Consider the following 21,911-nt stretch of genomic DNA (forward strand, 5'->3'; position numbering starts at 1 on the left):
AGCAAAGTAATATCCCCAGAGAGAGGCCGCATTAGCTGTTGAACTGCTCTATCACTTAATCTTAGCTAAAAAGCTGAGAAGGGAATTTGAGCTTGTGGCATTCTGTTCTCAATGTAAAATGTTTCATTCATTTTCACAGTCAGGGCAGTAATAATTATGTCCAGAATATTTTGACCTGCCTCATATCTTAAAGTAATTTGAGCACAATTTTATTTAACCAGAAATGACAGTGGCATTATTCAAGAAGATAGCAAGGCTTTGATTTGGGAGCATATCCTTAAAGTGCGGCTCATTTTAATTTCAACTACAAAATTTGATGTTAACGATTAATATTTTTATAGCACTCACACTCAGGTAATATCTGTCTTCCTTTTATATTGTTTCCTTCAGTCTTTATCTGTCTTAACTATTTATTATCTAAAGGAGAAGCAGGCCACATGTGGTCTATAACACTCCTGAGTGTGGCTGAGCCAAATTAAAATGTAACTGAGATACATTTATCAAAATAAATAAAAATACAATAAAATATAAATGACGTTATGATATGGTTTTCTAACTGACTTTACATCGTTAGGAATCTTTGTGTGTGGCTTATCGGCACACATTTCTTTTTCAATTTAATACCACTAATCTGAAGAAGTTCGTTTTTAAAAGTTAGATTTTTGGATCATTTTTTAAAAAGTAGTGGTTTTCTCTAAATGATACTAAATCAGCCCTGAAAGTACCTTTTTGTTAATGAGGTGTATATATTTTAAACATAATTTAATTTTATTTTACTTAAAAGAGAAATAATTGTGTTGCCTTAATTCAGTTTCTTGGGGCAGCTAGGTGGCGCAAAGGATAGAGAATTGGGCCTGGAGTCAGAAGAATTCATTTTCCTGAGTTCAAATGTGGCCTCAGACATTTACTAGCTGTGTGACCCTGGGCAACTCAGCTAACCCTGTCTGCCTTAGTTTCCTTTTAGTTTAAAAAGTACTAGAGAAGGAAATGGCAAAGCACTCTAGTATCTTTGCCAAGAAATCCCCAAATGGGGTTGCGATGACATTTGGTTTCTTAGTTAATATTCGAGGAGCCACTTTCAAACTTTGCAAGAGGCATTTGGGTGTTATTATTACTTTTGGTCTATCATATTGGACCCACATGTTTAAAGGTAGTAAATAATAAAATAGTTGGTATTCACTTGGTGTAAGTAGCTTTTTGCTACTCAAATTTATTCTTAGCAAGCTTAACTTTAGAAGAACTGTGCATCTGGCCTGAAATGGTAGTTATTAATATGTAGATTATATTTTCTTTGAATACGAAAATGTAAAGGTAAATGGGATTTAATAGACAAAATGCATGTTCTTGAGGAGAGGGAAATTAATGTGTTTTCTCCTTCCCATCCAACACAGGAGTGTCAAGGGGTGTAGGGTTTATTCGATTTGACAAGCGGATCGAGGCAGAAGAAGCGATCAAAGGTCTAAATGGCCAGAAACCTCCAAGTGCCACAGAGCCAATCACTGTCAAGTTTGCTAACAATCCAAGCCAAAAAACCAATCAGGCCATTCTTTCTCAGCTGTACCAATCTCCCAACAGAAGGTATCCAGGACCACTAGCTCAGCAGGCTCAACGTTTTAGGTAAGTCCGATTTCATTTTGGGCGCAGCTATTGACACCCAAGGTACTTACAGCTTACTGGCTACTTCTTCCAGTGGGCAGTGTATCCCTCAGGTTCTCAAATTCCGTACTTAGCATGAAATTGTCTTTGGCGAGGTATAGAGGTTGTGTCATGGAAGAACAGAGACAACAGACTTAGGAACTGTGCATCTTGTAGACACTGGGGTAGAAGGAAAGCATTCTTTTTTCTTAGGCATTCTTAACCAATAGAATACTTAGTCTCCAACTGCTGTTTTAATTTACTTGTATCTGTTACTATTTTGAGGTTGACCTCTTTCCTTTAGCCTATTAATTTGCTTATACAAACATAACTATATCTATTGCTACAGGTAGAACTTGGGAGTTTTTTCCTTTCATTCATTTTTTTAAAGCTGTTATTAGAATGGTGAGTCTGACGGTATCATTTGCCAAAACAAATAAATAAAATCAAAATTGTTTTGGTTCTTTCCCAATGCTACATTGACATTTAAACCAGGATTGCTGTGTGTGTGTGTGTGTGTGTACTTCCATGTCTACACATGGACATTCTAATTCTCTTTTGTGAAAGAATGGAGACATCCCTGTGATTTTCATGAGTAAGGCAGTTTGTATTTGTCTGAGCAAGTTGAATACACTTGGCCATATGGGATTTGCTAACTATAGTGCCACCCACCCTCACTCTAGCTTTATTGATTACAAGTGCATATTGATTTTCTTTTCTTTTTTAGAGCGGATGAGCTGGTTATAAAAATATAATCACAAACAGCTGTCCAATGTACGGAAATATTACATAGTACTAAATTTAAATACATATATAGGACTAATAGAAATGAGTGGCAAAAAAAAAAACTAGTGAGTGCTTTTGATTGTCCATTCTAAGCTCTCCCTGGAGCTTGGCTTGAATTTTCTCTTTTAAAATTTAATGGAAATAAATGCTTTGTGAGTTATGAGATGGAATAGAATTATTTCTTGTGTTTATAAAAGCATTCAGTTTTTATTTGTAATGGGGAAAGTCCTTCCAAATAGGCCTTTTTCTCTTGAAGTAGTAGAATGGTCCCCAGACCTGCCTTTTGACATGGTGACTCAGTGTTTGCTTCCTCCTTTACCTCAGCTTTTTCTTTTGGGAGGAAAAGAAAGAGCTTTTTTTAAAAAAAAATCCTGTTACAGATAGCATCATAAGCATGAGTCAGATTTTGAATAGTGAATTTCTTTCCATAGTATTAAACTAAAGAATGATTTTTGTAAGATTAAAAAGGAAGAAACCCTCACATTGTACAGGGGTACAATAGAAAAAAAAATTGTAGTATTTTCCCAAGTTAGGTCCCTATTCAGAACTCTCTGGGTAGAGAAAGGATCTTGGGTTATAGCAGAGCCTGGTTATTGACAGAGGAGGTAGGGAGGACACTCCTTATATTTTTATCTACACTTCCTTATATTTTTATCTATACTTTAATATTATCTAGCAGTTATGTAGGACTTTAAGGTTTACAAAATGCTTTGCAAGTGTCCCATTTTATCCTCCCCAACAACTGGGGTGGGGAAGGTGATCTTATTATTCCCATTTTAAAGATGATCCCCACATTTTTTCAACTTATAATTATGAATTTTTAAAGTTTGGCTAGAAGATAAACACAATTATTTTGAAGTATTTTTGGATTTCCTCATTCAAGCTATAACTTTTTTTTAAAGCAGATATTATTTCAAAAAAGTGATAACCTTTTAGAGTTACATCATAAGACAGTTTTAGAATACAGACCCGAACAATATCTGTCAGAGCAACACCTCATTAGTAGAAGTTAAAAGGACAGGAAGGCAAATTAGGTCTTTTCCTGGGGATGATTCTTACTGGGAGGTCTTACCGGGCAATGGTATGGTGACAAATCAGCTAAATCCTCTATTCTGCCTTTTTTCAATTATAATCCTTAATTCAGAAGTTAGAATTATGATTGACTTGGTTTTCCCCACCTTCAGCTGATATATAAAGGAACAATACGATCATGTGTCAAAGGGATCAATTGTGTTGAGCAACTTAGGGGTCCACCTCATTAGGAAGAAATGTTTTTGTCTTGTCCTTGGCTCTTCTTAACCCTAGTTTCTGTTTTCTCTTCTTACACCTCTGTCTCTCCACATTCTTATCTTAGACCAGACAAAACTGATAGTGATATTTTAATATAAACACAAGCTTCAGAGGGCCACTAGATACCATGGAGAAGTTTTGAATACCTTTTTTCCTAGGACTTAATGTTTAATTTGTGAAGTTTTAAATTTTCCCCTTTTTTTGAATAATTTTATCTTTATCTTATTGTTCACCTTGTCATTTAAGAAGAGTCATTTCCTCAAGATTCTCAGTAAATTGGGTGCTTGCTTGTTCTTTTTACAACCTTCGTATGTTGTTTTTCATATACCTTGTACGTAAGTGTTTTGTCCCAGTATATCCAGGCTCCGTTTTCATCAGCTTTGTGTTTTTTGTTTTAACAAAAACAGCCCTTTTAGCAGATGTGATTTATGAGATTTTTTTAAAAAGAGCAACCTTTTTCTAGTAATAAAGTACCTTGAAATATTTGAAGTGTTGGAAAATTTTATTTATGAATTTTAAGAGCAGTCGAGAGGAGAATTATGATGACTCTGGAGTAGCCACGATCCACATGAACTATTCTAGTTTTTAAATTAAAAAAAAAATGAAAAATGTCTACTTCAAGGTTAAGTTTTTAATCTCTATGAGAGTTTACAATTTAGTCTGTCATGCTGTGCAAAGAAAAGCTAGGAAAGAAATTATTTTAATAGGAATAATTTACTTGACTGGCCTGACGTGAGTATTTTATGGCCCACAATTTAGAAAATAAGGTAAGTGTATTTGATTGGATCAAGAATCTAATTCAAGCCCCACGATGAATTTCTGGATAAATAGTGAATGGTAGTTGAATTAAATTTCAGCCAGATTTTCCATATTATCTTCTCATAAGGCAGCCTTAATTTTCTTCAGTTTGATGTCCTTTTATTGGGGGTGTACACAAAAACTAGTCCCATATATATACATATATGTGTGTGTGTGTGTGTGTGTGTGTGTGTGTGTGTGTGTGTGTGTATATATATATTTTAAAAGGCTTTGAATAGCTGCTTAGTTTTAACAGAGTTTACTAATAAGAATTGCAGCTGATTTGTGTGCTGGAAGAATTATAATAGCTTTTGAGAAGTCTTGGTATTTCCACAATAAGCTTCCAGCTGTTTCTCTTAGAAAATATATCATGACATTCAACTACAGATTTCATTTAGAAATGGAGATGGTATAATCCTGATATCCTTTAGTATAGAAAATCATTTTGAAATTGATATATATGTGAAGCATCTTTTTTCCCTGTTAACTTCCCTTTTTAAGATAGGTCAGGGTTGGGTTTTTTTTTAAACCATTAGATAAATTGGATACATCAAGAGATGCTTTAGGGTCCTTCAATCTTAGGGATTATCTCATTCATTCCTTGGCTCTTTCTGCCTAGTTTCTATTAACTGTCTCCCAGATTCTGTGTCATGGGATCCTTTTTCCCTCTGTTCCCTGTCTACACACACACACACACACCCATATTATACATATATACACATGAATAATTTAGCTAGTGGGTAGGTATCTCTAGATCCTAGAGCATCTTCTCACACACAGTGCCTGTGTCGTCTTCCAACTGAGAATCAACATCTTCTTGGGGTGTTTCATGCATCCTGGGGTCTCACTGTGTCCATTTGACTGTAGGAGAGTCAACTGAAATAAGAAGAAACATCTGTGTTCCAGGGAATTGTATTGGCAATATTGAAACAGTGGAGACAGGAGGAGGGGGCTGATAACATTAGGGAGATCCTCAAAAAGTCATGAGGTAAATGATTTCTTGTTTGCCAGAGCTTAGAGACTCTGGGCTATTGGAATAGTAGTCTAGAACCTAGTGGGACTAGAGGAATCCTTGTTCTGAGATTTGATCTATGACTCAGCACGCTCCTTCTCTGTATGGCCTTGATTTGGGTAGTGATAATAAGAGGCCAGTCTCTTGGTGCTTCTGGTTGTTGCTAAACATGCCACTTTTGGTAGTAGACTGATACAGTGGAATCTCTGGCATAGATGCTTTTGAGGCATATGGATGGTGATAATTCTATTTTGAGTGAATTGAAAGCTAGAGCACACATTTGAAGAATCTTGCTTCTTAAGGTTTCTTTGAGAGGAGCCTAAAATTTTTATAACTTTAGTAAATAAGGTAACATTTTTGGAACTTTCAAAGACTTGTCATTTCATTGGTGTGGGTGCTTCCTCAACACACAGAGGTGCCTGAAAAAAATTAACCTAGTAGCTGACATTTTTTTCATTAGCCTTCATGGCCTTAAGCTGGTCCTCAGAAGGGAGACACAGAATTGGCAACTGCATCTGTACCTGAAGCCTTTCCAGTGCCCTGATGCAAAAGCATTCAGGGTTATCCCAGTATCTCAAGAATGCACTTAATGCTGATGGAAATGGAGGCTCAGGCAACAAACACCAAATTAATTCCTTGAGTGTGTGTTAATTTAACTTTCTTAAATTCAGTAGATTGGGATACATGTAACAGCCTCCTATAAAAATATGTAGTTTCTGTTGTTAGTTTCAAAAACCCACCAGTTATGGTCATATTAATGGTCTATTAAGCAAATAAGCAACAGCAACAACAAAAATAAAAAAAAAACCTTTTCATTCTAGATTAGATAGCTAATTCAGTGGGAATCAATGCATTTTGACAATGTAGTAGCTTTGAGGAATTCATTCTTTCCTTAAGGTAATAAGTATAATTACTTGCATTTCTCTTGTTAAATTCTACTCTTTGGTGCCAGAGAATACAGGAAAGTGCCCTGCATAGCCATGCAGAGAAAAGAAAAACAAAACATAGTTCCATTTTCTGCTTCTGACGGCAGTGTATGTTATCTGGTTCCTGAGTCTGGGCTTTGAAAACCTGGCCTGCCAGGGAATTAGATTGAATGCTCTCCTGTTCTTTGAATGGTTGAAAATTTAACATGCCTTTTTTTTTAGTCTTAAAACAGAAATGTGGACCTGATGAATTGGGGTTAATCGATTAGAGAAATAATATTTGGAAAGATAATATGGTAGTAGTATCCAGATTAGAGGTGTCACGTGTCACTTATTTTATTTATCTTTGTCCTCTTCAGATAGAGAGGTATACTGAACTTTTCCTCAAACAGGAAATAAGAGGAAACAGTTATGTAAAAAGCATTACAACAAGCCATGCTTAAATAAGCAAAAGAGAAAAATTTAAATGGAATGCTTTTGAATTTAATTGAAAAAAATGTCATGACATTTTAGTCCCTTGTCTTTGATGTTAAGGAAAATCTCAAATTCTGTCATCAAAGTCTATGATCTTCCTCCCTGTTTTCTATCTCATAACTTCTAAAATCTTAAGCAAGCTTTAAGCTCTTTGTTTTCTTTATCTCCAAGAAGGATGATGTGGTAGAAAGAACATTGGGAAATTTGAGATGTAAGGATTCTACTTCTGGCTCTGCTACTAACTGGCTGTGTGATCATGGGGAAATCAATTGACCAGTCGGCCCTCAGTGTGTTTCTCTGTAAAGTGATGGGGGGTGTTGCACTAGATGGTCCCTTCCTGACCTGAGATTCCATTTTCATGGTACTGAGATTAAAAAAGGAAAAGCAAAGTCCAGAATTGGGAATGTAAAGTCAAAGTCATTCAAGACATCTAGAAATTCTGCTTTCCCCTGTCTCTCTTCACCTGTACCCCTCTCGTGAGTCTATTAATCACGAATGAGCTGTCACCATAAAGTCTTCTCACCTGAGGCACTGTAAATAGTTTAATGCAACATTTCTTGTCCAGTCTTCCTTTCAAATCCCTAAATTTGGGGTTGAACAGAAGAAATTAATTGTTCTTCTTAGGTGTCATTAATGTTGACATAGTAATTAATTCTTAGGGAAGATCAGTAAAGTCTCAATACTTTTTTCCCCTCTCTGGAGGATTTTGACCAGAAGATTACAGTGGTGACTCGTGATACTTCCCTTACTAGTGCAGTGTCACATGCAGAGTTGCACTGACCTGTAGTAATCGGAAACTGTTGTTTCTGTAGGAAACAATGTCTGCTGGAAGTGCTAATGGGCACTGATGTGTGGGAATGTGCACCTGTTCTCACAGTCACATGAAAGGTACTGTAATGCGTGTCACCACTGTGTTTACTGCTGCTCTGAGGCTTTGCATACACATGCTGTAAAAATGCATTCAAAGACGATGGCAGTAACAAGCCAAGCTTTCTTAAGCACACGGGGGAAAAAATAGAAGACTGAACAGTTTGCTAAATGTGTGTTTTGCAGGTTGGACAATCTGCTCAATATGGCTTATGGAGTAAAGAGGTAATGAATCGCATTAGGTTCATAATATTCATAATTGTCCCCACCCTAATTGGATTAGTTTGCATCTAATTTTGGAGAAAGAGGTTACCTTTATTTCTTTCTTTATTTGTCCATGAGGTTTGTGTTGGGTTTTATTTTGCATGTTCAACTGAATGAAATGCTTCTTTTGAAGCATATCTGATTCAGGGAAAGTTTTCATACCATTGGATGCCACTGAGTCTTCAAAAAGCAAACACCATTATTTGTTATGTATTGCATTGCGGCGGCGTAGCATGTTTGTTTGTGGGTTTAAAAAACTGCTTAATTTATCCATCAGCTCTAAAATATTCATGGCTTTTGTGGGAAATAGGGTTCAACACTGAGTCTGGCAACCATTCACTTAGCAATCTACGATTCAAAATTACCTCTACTGTATAGCATGTTATTGCAAGCTATGGATTCTTTTGTTCAACAACTTCAGTATTTGTGTGTATGTGTGTGTTGGGGTTGAGGGCAGAGGAAGTTGGGGAGATGGCTAAGAACTTTGAGGGTTGGGTAGTAAGGGGAAAACAGGGGAGATGACTGTAACCAGCTTCCTTTCTTGTTCTCGCTTTTGTTTCCTGATTTGTTTAGTAGGTTTTCTCCAATGACCATTGATGGAATGACCAGTTTGGCTGGAATTAATATCCCAGGGCATGCAGGAACAGGGTGGTGTATTTTTGTGTACAACTTGGCACCGGACGCAGATGAGAGTATCCTGTGGCAAATGTTTGGGCCCTTTGGAGCTGTCACCAACGTGAAGGTCATCCGTGACTTTAACACCAATAAATGCAAAGGTTTTGGATTTGTGACTATGACAAACTATGATGAGGCCGCCATGGCAATAGCTAGCCTGAATGGATACCGCCTGGGAGACAGAGTATTGCAGGTGTCCTTTAAAACAAACAAAACGCACAAAGCCTAATGAGTTTATTGTCCTCAGTCCGTTTATATATGAAAACTATACAACAAAGGCAAGTTAAGAGAAACTTTATACATTAGTAAATGTCTTTGTAAGTCAGTGTTGAGATGGGGATAAAATGACTACTTAGCATCCTAAGAAATATGTGAGTTTTTTATTGCTAGTATTTGAATTAAAACTTCTTAATATCTTTATGTTTGAATATGGACAAGAGGTACAGGGTTTTTACCTGTCACATTGCATTCTATTGCCTTCTTTGAAGAAGGTGGACCTTTTAAAGTGTTTCAGCTAAGGGAGAAGTTTCTTTTCTTTTACGTAACTGCCTTGAACATGTGAGTAAATATTGAGGCTTTGTGTTGTAACCCTTAAGTTGGTTGTGTTCCTTTCAGTTCTTTTCCCAGTTTGCTTTGTGTTTGGTTTACATTTAATGCATTGCTGTTATGTCTATTCAAGAAAAAAGTATTTTGAAGTTTACATTTTATTTATAAAGTTTAAAACAGTATTTATTTTGTAATTATGATTTGGGTTGGGGAAGGGGGGGCTACATTATAAACGCTTATTGTAAGAATACTGGAGAACTTTTCGTAAAGCAGTACCTTGCCAAAGAGATAAGAGCCTCTTTGATGTGGGTTTAAAAAAAGCATCTATTTTTATAAAAAAGAAAATTTGGAGAAACTTTTTACTGGTCCTGGAACAAATATTTTGACTTGAATACTTTGAGAAATCTCTTCATATGACACCTAGTGAGCTTTTAAAACTTACCAGGAAATTTGCAGTGGTTGGAAATTTAGAAAGATTTATGAAGTAGGAAAATAACTTTGGAGATCTTTGTATTAAAGAAGTAGAATCAATGGGAACACTGTTGGTTTCATTTTTGTAATCATCAGTGGAGCATCCGATCATCCTGGTTATTATGCGAAAGGTGGCTCACATTGATTTGTGATTTTGAAACAAGTAAAATTTACAAAAAAGAATATATAAGAGCAGGCAAGAAATTTAAATTACCAAGAGATGGGGGAAAAATCTGTTCTTCCTAAAGAATTCCCTTCAGATAGAGCTCATGGTGTTTAGTGATGTACTTGCAGTATTGTTTGAAGAATTGTTTTGTCTTAAGAAAAAAAAAGAAAGACGTTGCACACGATTTGTACTGCGGCAAATCATCAGACGTGATCTGGGTTGGAGATATTTGAAGGTGTTTTGAAAGTTATGTTCAAGGCTAACACCTGAGCTTTGTGTAATGTAAATAAGACCTTGTGTTTATGAACCTTTCAGCTAATTTGTTTTTTTTTCTTCCTTACATGCCAAGTGATGTTCAGGTTTTGAATGTTTTTGTATCCCTTTTTTTCCTTTGTAAATGGCATTAACACGGTTACTTGAGGTCTTGCTTATTCATTTTTGTTGTCCTGGGGACTTGAATTTACAGTGCATCAGATTTGTTGCTGATTTTGTCTGTAGATAGTCTAGCTTCAGCTGTTTATGGTGATGCTACATTTTTGTTTATAAATATGTTTGTGGTAAAAAAAAATGAGTATAACCATAGGTTTTGAACAAATTTCCTTACATTTTTCATACAAAAGTCATAAATACCTGTATGCTATTGAAATTTAACTTTGTATGATGCTTAAACCACTATTTGGGGAAAGAATAAAATAAGTCTTTACCATGTATGGGAGAAATTTTAAAAATACGAAATATTTTCTGATTAGCATCTAGCTTATAATAAATTTTCCAAAAAGCTGAGGGCCAATGCCTTCTCCAGGATGCACTGACGACTCTGTAGTTACGTCCTGCTTTTTGTATAAACTGAGATGCTCCTATGCTTCCCCTTAGAACAAGCAATGTGCTATGCATAACATAGTTGTACATTATCATTGCAGTTGCTTTGAGTTCTTATTTTTTATTATTTAAATTGTAGTTATAAAATTTTCAGTATAGTACAGTACATATACTGTGAAGCGCGTGCTAAAGTGAATAAGCGGGTTTTCATGCTGACCCACTCAATGCTATTCAGAAATCAATTGGCTTAGCACTCTCTCATATCCTTAGGTGCATTTAGATGATCAAAGTTAACCTTCTGCATTAAAAGAAAAAAAAACCTAAAAAAAACACATGTATATACTTTTAAAAAAAAATAAGATTTCCCACATGGGAAAACAGTAGCTACGTGCTTCTTTCCTATACTATTGTAGCAAACCAAGGCATTGATGAGAAGGCATGTAAATTGTGCTTCACTTTACAGTGTTTATCAGAGCACTTAATAAAATGTAAGGCTGGTATTTATTTGAAGTTGTACAGTATGACTTAATTCACATCTGTTGGAATAGAAAATATATTCTGTTGAGTATTTAAGAGGCTGTACATGTTTTCTTTTGTGTTGGAATCCTTTGTACTTTTTCATGTTCAGTACATCAATAAACAAAGTTGAAGGGAAAGAACAGTGTGGTGAGTAGGTCTTTATACGCAACTGGTGTGGGGGGGGTGCTTTCTCAAATTTTCAGAAAGTTGTGTTCCCCAAAGGTTTGTTTTAAAAGCAGTATCATCAAATATAAGATTCCCAGTTGTCTCCAAGGCAAGTGTAAGTCAAACATGGAAAAAACAAGTGAATTTGACCCTCTGGACTAGTAATTTCCTAAGTATCATCAAGTGGATAATTTTATAAGAGCACACACCATCATTACCTAGTAAAACCATCTGTAGAAATGGAACACTGTTGTAATGATGATTTCATGTATTAATGTGCCATTCTATAGTGGAATTTAGGTGAGGGAGGATAAATCAGATTATAGACTTGAGAAGTTGAGCTTTAATTGACCTTAAGTAGGCTTTCTCTTCTCTTTTGTTTTTAATGTTGGTCTTAACCAAAGTAGTTTAGTTTGAGATGGTTATCAAATTTTCTAAATTGGGAGCCCATTTTTAGAAGAACCAGTGCTAGCTGTATCCTCCCCTTATTCGTGTCAGGGGTTATTTGCATGTGGATGAAAATTGTGATATTAGAATTTCAAATTTATTTTGAATTTTTGTTGCATAATCACTTTTATTAAAGACACATATCTTGATTTTGGGGGCATGTTTTCCCTTTAGAATTGAGAAAATATGGTTTGATAATTAAGGATTATAATCATATCTATGTATTAAATGATTTAATTTTGTTGTAGCATTCTCCTTAGTAAACCATTCTCATATTGGTGGACTTTAGTAAAGCCCCTTTTGGCAGTAGTCAAAGATTCTAGCTGAGTGATATAGTTATCTGTCCTCCAACATGGAACTAATTACCTAACATTTAATTCTTCTGCTCTTATTACTAAATCTAATAATAACATTTTCTAATGTTAATGTCCTCCATTTCACTTTCTTGTCCTCATAACTGATCAATATTTTGATGCATTATTCAATCAGACAGTGCAATATGTATCACAAGTAACATCACACAGCAAAGAACTTAAGAGCGAACCACTGACAAAGGGTTCTAATCCCTCCCCCCTCCCAATAGCTTATGTTCAGACTGTCTTCATCCCAATAAGTTAGATTTTTTTTAAAATTGGGTACAAATTTGTTATCTTAGTTAATTAGAATATTTTACTCTTACCTAATGGTCAACCCAGATTTTTAAAAGTAAACATTGCAAGTTTGTTTCCCATGTTTAGATAGAGTAGCTTTAGCTCTTTCTTATTTTTATTGTTATAACAACATAAAATGGGTGTTGCAAAATTTTTCCAATTTAGTTTCTACTTTAAAAAAAGGTCTTGAAGTAAGCCTTAAAATGCAAATAACTTAACATTCTGAAGTTTGCCCAGATTTTTAATAGGCTGTGTCTATAAAGGGGCTCCTTGGTAATATATACAAGCCTTACATGTTTTGGTTTAGGGCAGTAATTTACCTCTTGTTTTTATTTTGTCTTTCTAAAACTTTTGACTTAAACACACAGCAAATAGGAGCAGCTAGAATTGCTGAAGACTAGTAAATGTGGATAAATTAACATTAAGGGGCTTAAATATGGAGAGAATATGTCCACGTGCTTTTCATTCAGTTGTTATAATGACAGCATTCTTGCAAATGTCAGCAATTTCTGTTCTTTTTCCACAAAGGATCACTGCAAGGTGGCAGGTAGGGCAGGGGGTTCCAGAATAACCCCCTCAAAAGAGGACCATTACTCTTTAAGTTTCAAAAATGAAGTGTTATTTTAGAATATATGGAAATAAACCATATCAGAATACCCATTCATAAAAACCAGAAATGGTATCATGCTTTTCTGGAAAATGGTTTGGTCAATGGTTTGTCCAGTTGGATGTATTAAGACAGAGCAATAAAGGCCGAATTATGTAACATATAGCCAGTTATTTCTGAATCTTGTGATACTTCTTCAAAGTTAGAGGTGAGGCATTGTCCTTTAACTTTCTAAGTTAAAGTGTAGGTTTGAATAACTTTCGGTATGCCACTGAGAAACAGGTTTGGATTGAACATCTGAGATTTTCCTGGTACACCCTCAGTGATCTTCTAGCTTGGTATCAGTATCAGGAGTTATTAGTGTGAGCTTGAGACAATCTTAAGAATTAAATCAAACGGCTATTCTAAACCAAATAACCAGTGTGGCACCAACTACCACATTTAATAAAGCCCTATTTATCTGAATATTTAGAAATGGAGAAGGAAATGGCAAACCACTCCAGTAACTTTGTCAAGAAAATCCTAAAATGGATCACAAAGAGTCAGACACAGCTGTAAATGACTAAACAAAAAATTTATTCAGAATGATTAGTTGGGAAATAGGCTAGCCAAGTTAATCTGATTGAGATCAACAGGGTCAGAGAGAGAGTGTGTGTGTGTGTATGTGTATACAGGGTGTCTCAAAAGTCTTACTGCAGTTTTAAATCTTGAATGGTTTTTAATAAACTTAAAATTTCAATAAGATTTTTGGAACACTCTACATATAATGATGATGATGCTACCATTATTTATATATGTTCCAGGCACTGTGCTAAGTGCTTTATAAATACATCATTTTGTCCTCACAACAACCCTGTGAGATAGGTAGGTGCTATTATCCTCATTTTACAAATGAAGAAATTGAGACAAACAGAGGCTAAGTGAATTGTCCAGGGTCACCCAGCTAATGAGTGTCTAAAGCTGGATTTGAATTTAGGTTTTCTGACACACACACACACACACGTGCGCACACATACACATACTCCAGGATCTTGGTTGGTCTGCAGTCTCTTTGATGTGGACACTTCAAATCACAAACAATCCTGTGTAATTCTTGTCCATATTTTCTGATAATTTCTCCAGGTGTTCTGACCAAAATGCTAAGAGATCTTCTCTCTAGAGTTTTTTTAATCCATTTTGTGGGTATATGTTAAATATGCAGTTTTCCCCATTTTGCAGTTTTATGATCTTAGAGACTTGCTTGGGGAATTAACAACTTGTTTAGAGTTGCACAGCCAGTATTTTTCAGAGGAAGGACTTTAACCTAGGGTTTCTTTTAATACTCTATCAACTACACTGAACACTATTTCTTGGTGCAGTTCATGAGGTATCAGATATAATATCAAGTTTTCTATCTATTTAGTCTGTATCAATAATTTCATCTATGTAAGGAATTCCTTAAAACTTTCTCTACCAATTCAAGGCAAATCATCTGTAATTGAAACCCAACTCCTTTCCTGATGAGGAAACTAAGCCCCAGACACTTGCCTAAGTTCACAAGGTGACTGGCAAATGACAGAGCTGGTATTTGAACCAACTAGCTGACTTTAAATGTAGCCTGCTTTTTAACTGTACCACACTGATCATCTTTAGAAAGTTGCCTGCAGGTACTGAAAGACTGACTTGCCCATAGTCACACAGCTGATAGGAGTTAGAATTTGAACCTAGATCTTCCTGATTCCAAGGCTAGCCCCTCTATCCACTATGACATTTCTATAACAAGTATAAATAGATGAACATATATGATTGTTTCAAAGTACTAATACTGTAATAATAAAGTATACTTCATTCTAAATCTATACTGTTTTAGTCCCTTATTTACTCAGTTGGAATCTTAAGCCCTTACCATGCCTCAGTGTTAGGACTATAAACATTAGTTTTCATAATAGAATACTGTAGATGTAAAAACTATAAAAGATTGGGATAAATTTATTCTGACATGTCACATCCTAGAAGTGGCTATAAAATGAAATCTCTAGTAATTTCTCTTTTAACACACACAGAGAAGAAGGATGTGTGCGTGTGCGTGTGTGTGTAAGAAAAACCTTGAGTTTTCTGCTTGTTTGAATTCTAGATAACTTGGGATTCTGTACACGAAAAAAATTAAAAGGGATTTATGACTTGAGTTAAATTTTTGATATTGTCCTTCCTTCCCATCGAGGCTAAATTTTCACTGGAGATTATATCCTGATTCAAAGGTTACCAGGGGCTTATGATATGCTGGTACAACCTTTCTGTTTAATACAAGAGATGTTTCTGGATGATGAGCATTGTATTCGGTAGCAAAATTTCTTCCCCCACACCAGCCATGTATTGCTCTCAGTGCTTTCACTTCTTTCAGACCAAGTGATTTAAAATCATAATGATAAAGTTTTCCTATTTAGCATTTATATAGTTCCTGGTGCCTTAGCATATAAGTACACTATATTATTAGATATTCATTTTTGTTATTTTCTTATCCAGACTTCTCAAGCATAACTCACACAGAAGCCGTGGGGAAATTGTAAAACCTAAATGTTACTCATTCGTTTTCAATATCATAGGCTTAGATTTTCCCAACATTATGCACTCCATACACACACATTTTATTTTATTTTTTGGAATCTAAGAAAATAGCCATTCTTTACCTTTCGATGAGAAATTATGCAACGGGGAGAAAAGGAAAATTTTCAGCCAGAATTTCTTTGGAAAATAGACCACAGTGGTCATAATTATTTCATGGGCTGTTGGTGAAAAGTGGTCTGTGCTCATCTACAATTCTTCTAAAAGATTGTCCAGGGTTTCTGTGGTTTGTTACTATGAAGACACATTTCTGCATGATACCATACCTGTTTCTGAAGTCATCATCCCCTCTGGGGAGCCTTGTGGAGAGAACTTCCCTGTTCCAACTTGCTTCCTTCATTATGACTCCTTCATTGTATAGAAGAGGAAACAAACTAGTTATGCAATTTATCCCAAGTCACAAAGGTCTTTTGAAGCCAGATATTCTGACTCCATACTCATTGCTCTTTTCCAGAGAACATCCTGCCTCACTATTGTATTCATGCTTTAATTGGCAAAGGATGGCTCTCAAGAATTACGTGCCTTGTCCTGGATCTAAGGGCAAATGTATTTCTTTTTCTAAATCAGATTTTCATTACCTTGGCATTAAAGTACAATGAACTTTTTAGAAAGTTATGGCTTAGAAATTTTAACTGAAGTGATAACTTTGACTCTTCATTTTTACCATGAATATTTCCAAACAGAAATTTTTATTTAACTTTAGTTCTCATGGATTTTAAAGAATTTGGCATATGGACAAAGGCCTTCAAGAGCATCTAGCCCCACTCTTTTCCCTAATTTTATACTTGAAGAAACTGAGGCCCAGAGAGGTTGCAATTTGCCCAAGATTGCACCAGTAAGTGCCTCCCTCCCCCCCACTGCTACACCAACGCTGAAATACTAAAAATAAGAGGTGCTCATGTTCCTAAACCTTCTGCCCTTTGATTTTTTGTTACAGTCAGAGTTCTGAAACTTGCTAGATGCATAAGTCATCAAAGGCTCATCATGGGTAAGTTCATCTTGTATTTATCATGGGTATTACCTAGCATCAAGAGTTGAAGGACATCTTCTGATAAGGGATGGAGGAAATTAAAAGCTAATTTTTACTTAATTTGCAGGGTCTTAAAATGATGGACTTTGAAGAGGTAGAAATAGACTAATTTATTAAATTGTGTGAATTGACATTTAATGCATTTTGTCTCATTGAACCTTGTGAATCATAACTTTTATAGTGGCCATGTTCAAACTTCTGTTGTTTTTTAAAATAGTATTAAGGTGCCATTTATTTTTATGCTGACTCTAGGGAAGGCTGTGCTTAAAAAAAGTGGCCAGCCCTTAAAAAAAATAAGAGAATGTTCTTTCTTTGGTGTTGTGTGTTATAATAAGATGTCACCATTGAAAGACAGAGAAAAGACTTTTTGGGCTTAATTATTGTTATTATACAGATGTAGCCAAAACAATTTAGTTACACTTTTCACTGAGAGCTTCTTGGCAACATAGGCTCTATAATAACTAAAAAATTGACTCTAGAGTCCTCACGAGTAAATCTCAACCAGTTCAAGATTTCATGACCCCTATTTTTACCTCAGAATGCTTATTTTATTTTCGCTTTATCATACAGGTACCCCAAATGAGAAACGCTTAAGTTCTCTGTAATATGTGCAATGTGTCATTAAGGCAATAGTAACAAATGGGTCAAGGTGAAGTCCAAAGGAGTCTGTAGTTTTCATCTAAATGAGAAAAGACAAGGGAATGTAGTGAGTGGATTTACAGTCAGAGAACCTACTTACTGACAATATGACTTCAGGCAAACTACTTAACCTCTTCTGGCCTCAATTTCCTTCTCTGTAAAAAAGAGAAGATCCTATAACAATTTCCCTGAGGTCCTAAAATATACATCTTCTATTGTCTGCAAGTCAGAATTTGGGGAGGGGGTGAAGTTGTGGGTTTTATTTGGACGGGAGGGGCTTCACTTTCCTTTTCTCACTGTATGGGAAGATGGAGGAGTTTGACAACTCTGTCCAGAATGGTGAGTGGTAACAATTTTTCCTGCCTACATGGGGGAGGGTAGCCATTACTGATAGTCAACTCTCCTCTCATCTTATCTTTGTTCTGTCCCATGCTACAGTAAGGTTAACAACATTCTGCTGCTGAATGAGGGAAGAGGAGGAGATGATGATCCAAATTATGGGTGAGTAATTTCTCCTTCCTCCTTGCTTCATAGGGCCTCTGATTGCAGTGATATTCTTTGAGGGTCTCAGTAAATAGTATCTCCTTATGTGCATGTACTCAGAGCAGTGTCTGATGGTAGAGAGCACTTTGCAAAAGATTGATGAAACTGAAAGACACTCATTATCGTGCACCTGGATCCTCCTGTGACATCACAGGCAGGCCATAAATGGCTGTCTAGAAGGAGCCACAGCCCCATTTTTCCCCTTTCTTAACAATGACACACAGATTGGACTTGTTCTCTATTCAAGCTTCCTTATGAGTAAATGTCTATTTTTATGGTTGAACTGCACTTTAAAAATAGCACCAATCAGTGTGACTCTCTTCTCCATATGTTAAAAGTTGTACACAAGTTAAAATTCCTCAGATGTTTTAAATCATTCTACACTCAGAGTACATTTCATTTTCTATCTGGAAGTTTTGAATTTCAGGAATTTTCTTTTTTCTTAAAGCAGCTATTTTACTGCTTGGTACCCCCAAGTTACCCACCTCTCTCCAAAAAAAGGAAAGGAAAAAAAACCTGTCACTTGAGATCTTTTTGCCATTAATATTTTTTTTTATTAGCCAAGGCTTCAGATAGCTGACTGAAAACTCCATTAATATTTGGCGAGTTACAGTTTTCATCCTGTAGTGATTGTTTATTTTTGTTGCTGGGAGCAATTAGCTAGAACAGTCACAGTTGCAGCTGTTAGATACTATAAGCTCCAGCAGAGATTACCAGAGGCCTTGTGCACATTTAGAATATCTATTTGGATTTGTTTTAATGGATGATTCTTTGGATGACACTGTCTTAGCTGCTGTTATGTGATCTTGATTGCATTGTACGTTTGATTTGGAGCATCAGCATGACACATTGACCATCGTAGCTGACATACTCAGCAGTCTTGTTGAATCCTGAGCGGATGAGTCTGACCTGGGCTTGAAATAAACTGCACAAGTCCTTGCTGTCCTCTTATACTCAAAGCTCCTCCATGTGACTCATCCCAAGGCACTTAGACACTGTTAACTCATAAATAACTTTTATTGGTTTTCTTAAATTTGTTACATCCTCTTTAGGTTTTGTCTTTTTGTTTGTTTTGTTTACTTGATGGGAATATTGTTGAATTAAATTAGTTGTTGATATGTGTGATATGTAGATACACATAACATAGATATTTCAGTTTGCATTTTCCCTAATTGGATATAAACTCTCTTCGAAGGCAGGAACTGTTTCATTCTTGCCTTTTGAGTTCTCAGAGGAGAGTCCCTCGCACACACTCAGATTTTCAAATGGACCTATGACCTCATTGATTTGAATGTTTTCTCTCTTCCAGAGAGTTATCCCTTCTAACAAAAAATAAAAAAGAGGAAAAAATACAGTTCAGGAACACTTGGCGGCACATCAGGAACATTGTACATAATATACATAGACTTGATAATAATATGTCATTCGTTTACTTCTCTCCCCTTCAACCTTTCACCACCCTTCTTGCTGAGCTTATATTCTAATAGAGGCAAACAACTTATACAAGTTTCAGCTGCAAGTCAGATAGAAAGGTCCTGAAGATATAATGGCAAAGCAGATAACAATGCATCTTCTTTAGTATGATTTCATCGATAAAACCACATCCATATCTGATGCTGGACCATTTGACAGTTTTTTCAAGAACTTTGTTGTCTAAAATTTTCTTGTATCCTCAGCCCTTTACACGTTGTTGTTTTTATTATTCAGTCATTTTTCAGCTGAGTCCAATTCTTCGTGATGTTTTCTGGGCCAAGATACTAGAGTGGTTTGCCCTTTCCTTTTCCAGCTCATTTTATAGATGGAAAAACTGAGGGAAACAAGGTTAAGTGACTTGCCCAGGGTCACACAGCTAATACATCTTTGAACTCAGGAAGATGAATCTTGACTTTAAAGCCAGCAGCTGCTCCACTTAGCTGCCCCACTTTACACATAGTAAGCACTTAAATCAGTGATAAGGAGGGTCTGCCAGGTTTAATCCATATTGTTTTCACTTCTCCTATTTAAGTTGCTTACATCCTTATGCCCTTTTCTTCTTTTCTTTTCTTTAATGATCCCTTTGTTTCTCTTACCTCCTACAATATTTAGCATAGTGAATGGCACATAATTGACACTTAATAAATGCATGTTAATTGGACTTCTCTGTTTCTTCTTTAAATTAAAATGTGTTAACAAGTCAATATTCTGCTCATATTCATTGTTTTTGTTTGGAGTTTTTGTTTTCTTTTTTCCTTTTTTTTTGTTTTTTAGGAATGCTTCAAAGCCTCTTTTGTTGAGCTCCATCTTTTTTTTTTTCTTGATGATTAGGAGCAAATGTGCAGGCTATGTTAAGGTTGCTGCTTCTGTTGCTTTGCTTTTTGAAATATGTTGTTTTTGTTCCTTTCTGCTGCTTCTCATGTCTAAATTAATGCCTTTCAAATTTTGTTTCCTTTGCATTTGAAGGTCTTCTGACCACTTCCAAATTCATTGTTATTAAAATGTTTAACTTCAACCTCAACATTATCTTGGAGTTTTAAGTATGGTCTTACTGTCTTTATGTACATATACCTCCCTGCAGTGCCCTTTTCTCTTCTCCCAAAAAGTGCTTTATTGTCTGTCTTTATTCATTGTGGGCATTTTACTAGTATTATGATTTCCTGCATTATGGTAAGCGTTAAGATATAAGCTCCTTGAGAGTAATGATTGTTTCAACTTTTGTAATTTTATCCCTAGCACTTAGCACAGTATTGGCACGTAGTAAGTGCTTAATAAATGCATTTTAATTCATTTTATTTGTTGTTTTGTTCAGGCTTTTTTGAACCTTAAATGGCTTTTGTACACCCTGTCTTCAAGGTCAACTATTTTGGCTTATACAGACTTAATATATTTTAACATTGTTTTGCTTCTCTTTTGCCAGCTTTTTCTCCACTCTCCTATTTTATTTCTGAATCTATTAATCTTTCACTTCCTCAGAGAGACTCCAATATGGATTTTTTATAATCTGCTAGAATTGATTTTTTTAAAAAATTCTGCATTGAGAGCTCTATGTTCTGATTTGTAACATTCCTAATTTATTTTATGGATTTTATTTATTTCTTGAATCATCATGGAGTTTCTTGTTGGTCCATTCTCTCAAGAAGGAATTCATAGGATTCTGTATTTTATCATGTATTGGTTCACTTTCCTGTGTAACATTTTTATAAGTGATCTCTTTGAAACTCACGTTTCTTGATAATTTTAGGATCCTTCCTGTTGTTTGATCTGCTTGTAATTTGGACTTCTATTTAGGTTTTTCTGTTGAAATCTTTAATGTCTCTGGCTTTCAAATTTTGTATTTCCCTTTCCTGATTCTACATTTGCTGACAACAGTCAGGGCAGCAAGACTGGGTTAGCTTGCTTCCATTGGAAGTTACTGGGTTTGTCTGCTTGGGCCCCTCCCCGAATGCCTTCAGGAGTTGGCAATTTTCTTTTTTACATTTTTAAATATGATACTCCAGGGAGAGAAGACTCAGCCAAACTGGGTTTCGGTCTACTTTGGTTTATGCTTGGCACATTCACACACTGGTGTCTCCACTCCAATACTTTGATGATTCTTTTCTTTTCTTCATGAGGCTGGACTTACTAACTTATTGATGCTTTATGCAGAGTAGGAAGTGGAGCAGGGTGTTTTGAGCAGAGTCTCTGCAGCCTTAGAGATCCCTAACCTAAGGTCACTCCTGTCATTAGGCAATCACAGCTTCACAAAACTTAGGTCTGAGAACTAGGTTTATTACAAGAGATAAGAATGTGCATGTGGTAGCCAAAGAGTTCACAATCCATACAGAAGTTTGCATTTTTATAACAACACGACAAAGGAAGGAGTAGAGACCAGAAATCTATCTAAAACGGAGTGACATGGGAGAGGGAAAGGTGCAGTAAATGTGGGAAAAGAACAAAAACCCTCCCAAACAGGAGGAGTAAGGCAGTGGCAAAGCTGAATTCATTTCCTTTGGGAATTGCTAGACT

General features: G+C 35.8%; 1 protein-coding gene across 2 annotated transcripts in view; it reads left to right on the forward strand.

Annotated features, from left to right (window-relative positions):
- Positions 1-11,385, forward strand: part of ELAVL2 (ELAV like RNA binding protein 2) — an 84,073-nt gene extending 72,688 nt beyond the window's left edge. Inside the window, exons 5-7 of one of the 2 annotated variants that reach the window (XM_036739713.1) lie at positions 1,392-1,617; positions 7,975-8,013; positions 8,626-11,385. In XM_036739713.1, the coding sequence (XP_036595608.1) occupies positions 1,392-1,617; positions 7,975-8,013; positions 8,626-8,956 (596 nt within the window). In that variant the 3' untranslated portion in view covers positions 8,957-11,385. The remainder of the gene's footprint in view (positions 1-1,391; positions 1,618-7,974; positions 8,014-8,625) is intronic. The other variant, XM_036739714.1, reaches the window with a different exon arrangement.
- The last annotated feature ends 10,526 nt before the right edge of the window (positions 11,386-21,911 follow it).

The sequence above is a fragment of the Trichosurus vulpecula genome, chromosome 9 (assembly GCF_011100635.1).
Source record: "Trichosurus vulpecula isolate mTriVul1 chromosome 9, mTriVul1.pri, whole genome shotgun sequence".
NCBI lineage: Eukaryota > Metazoa > Chordata > Mammalia > Diprotodontia > Phalangeridae > Trichosurus > Trichosurus vulpecula.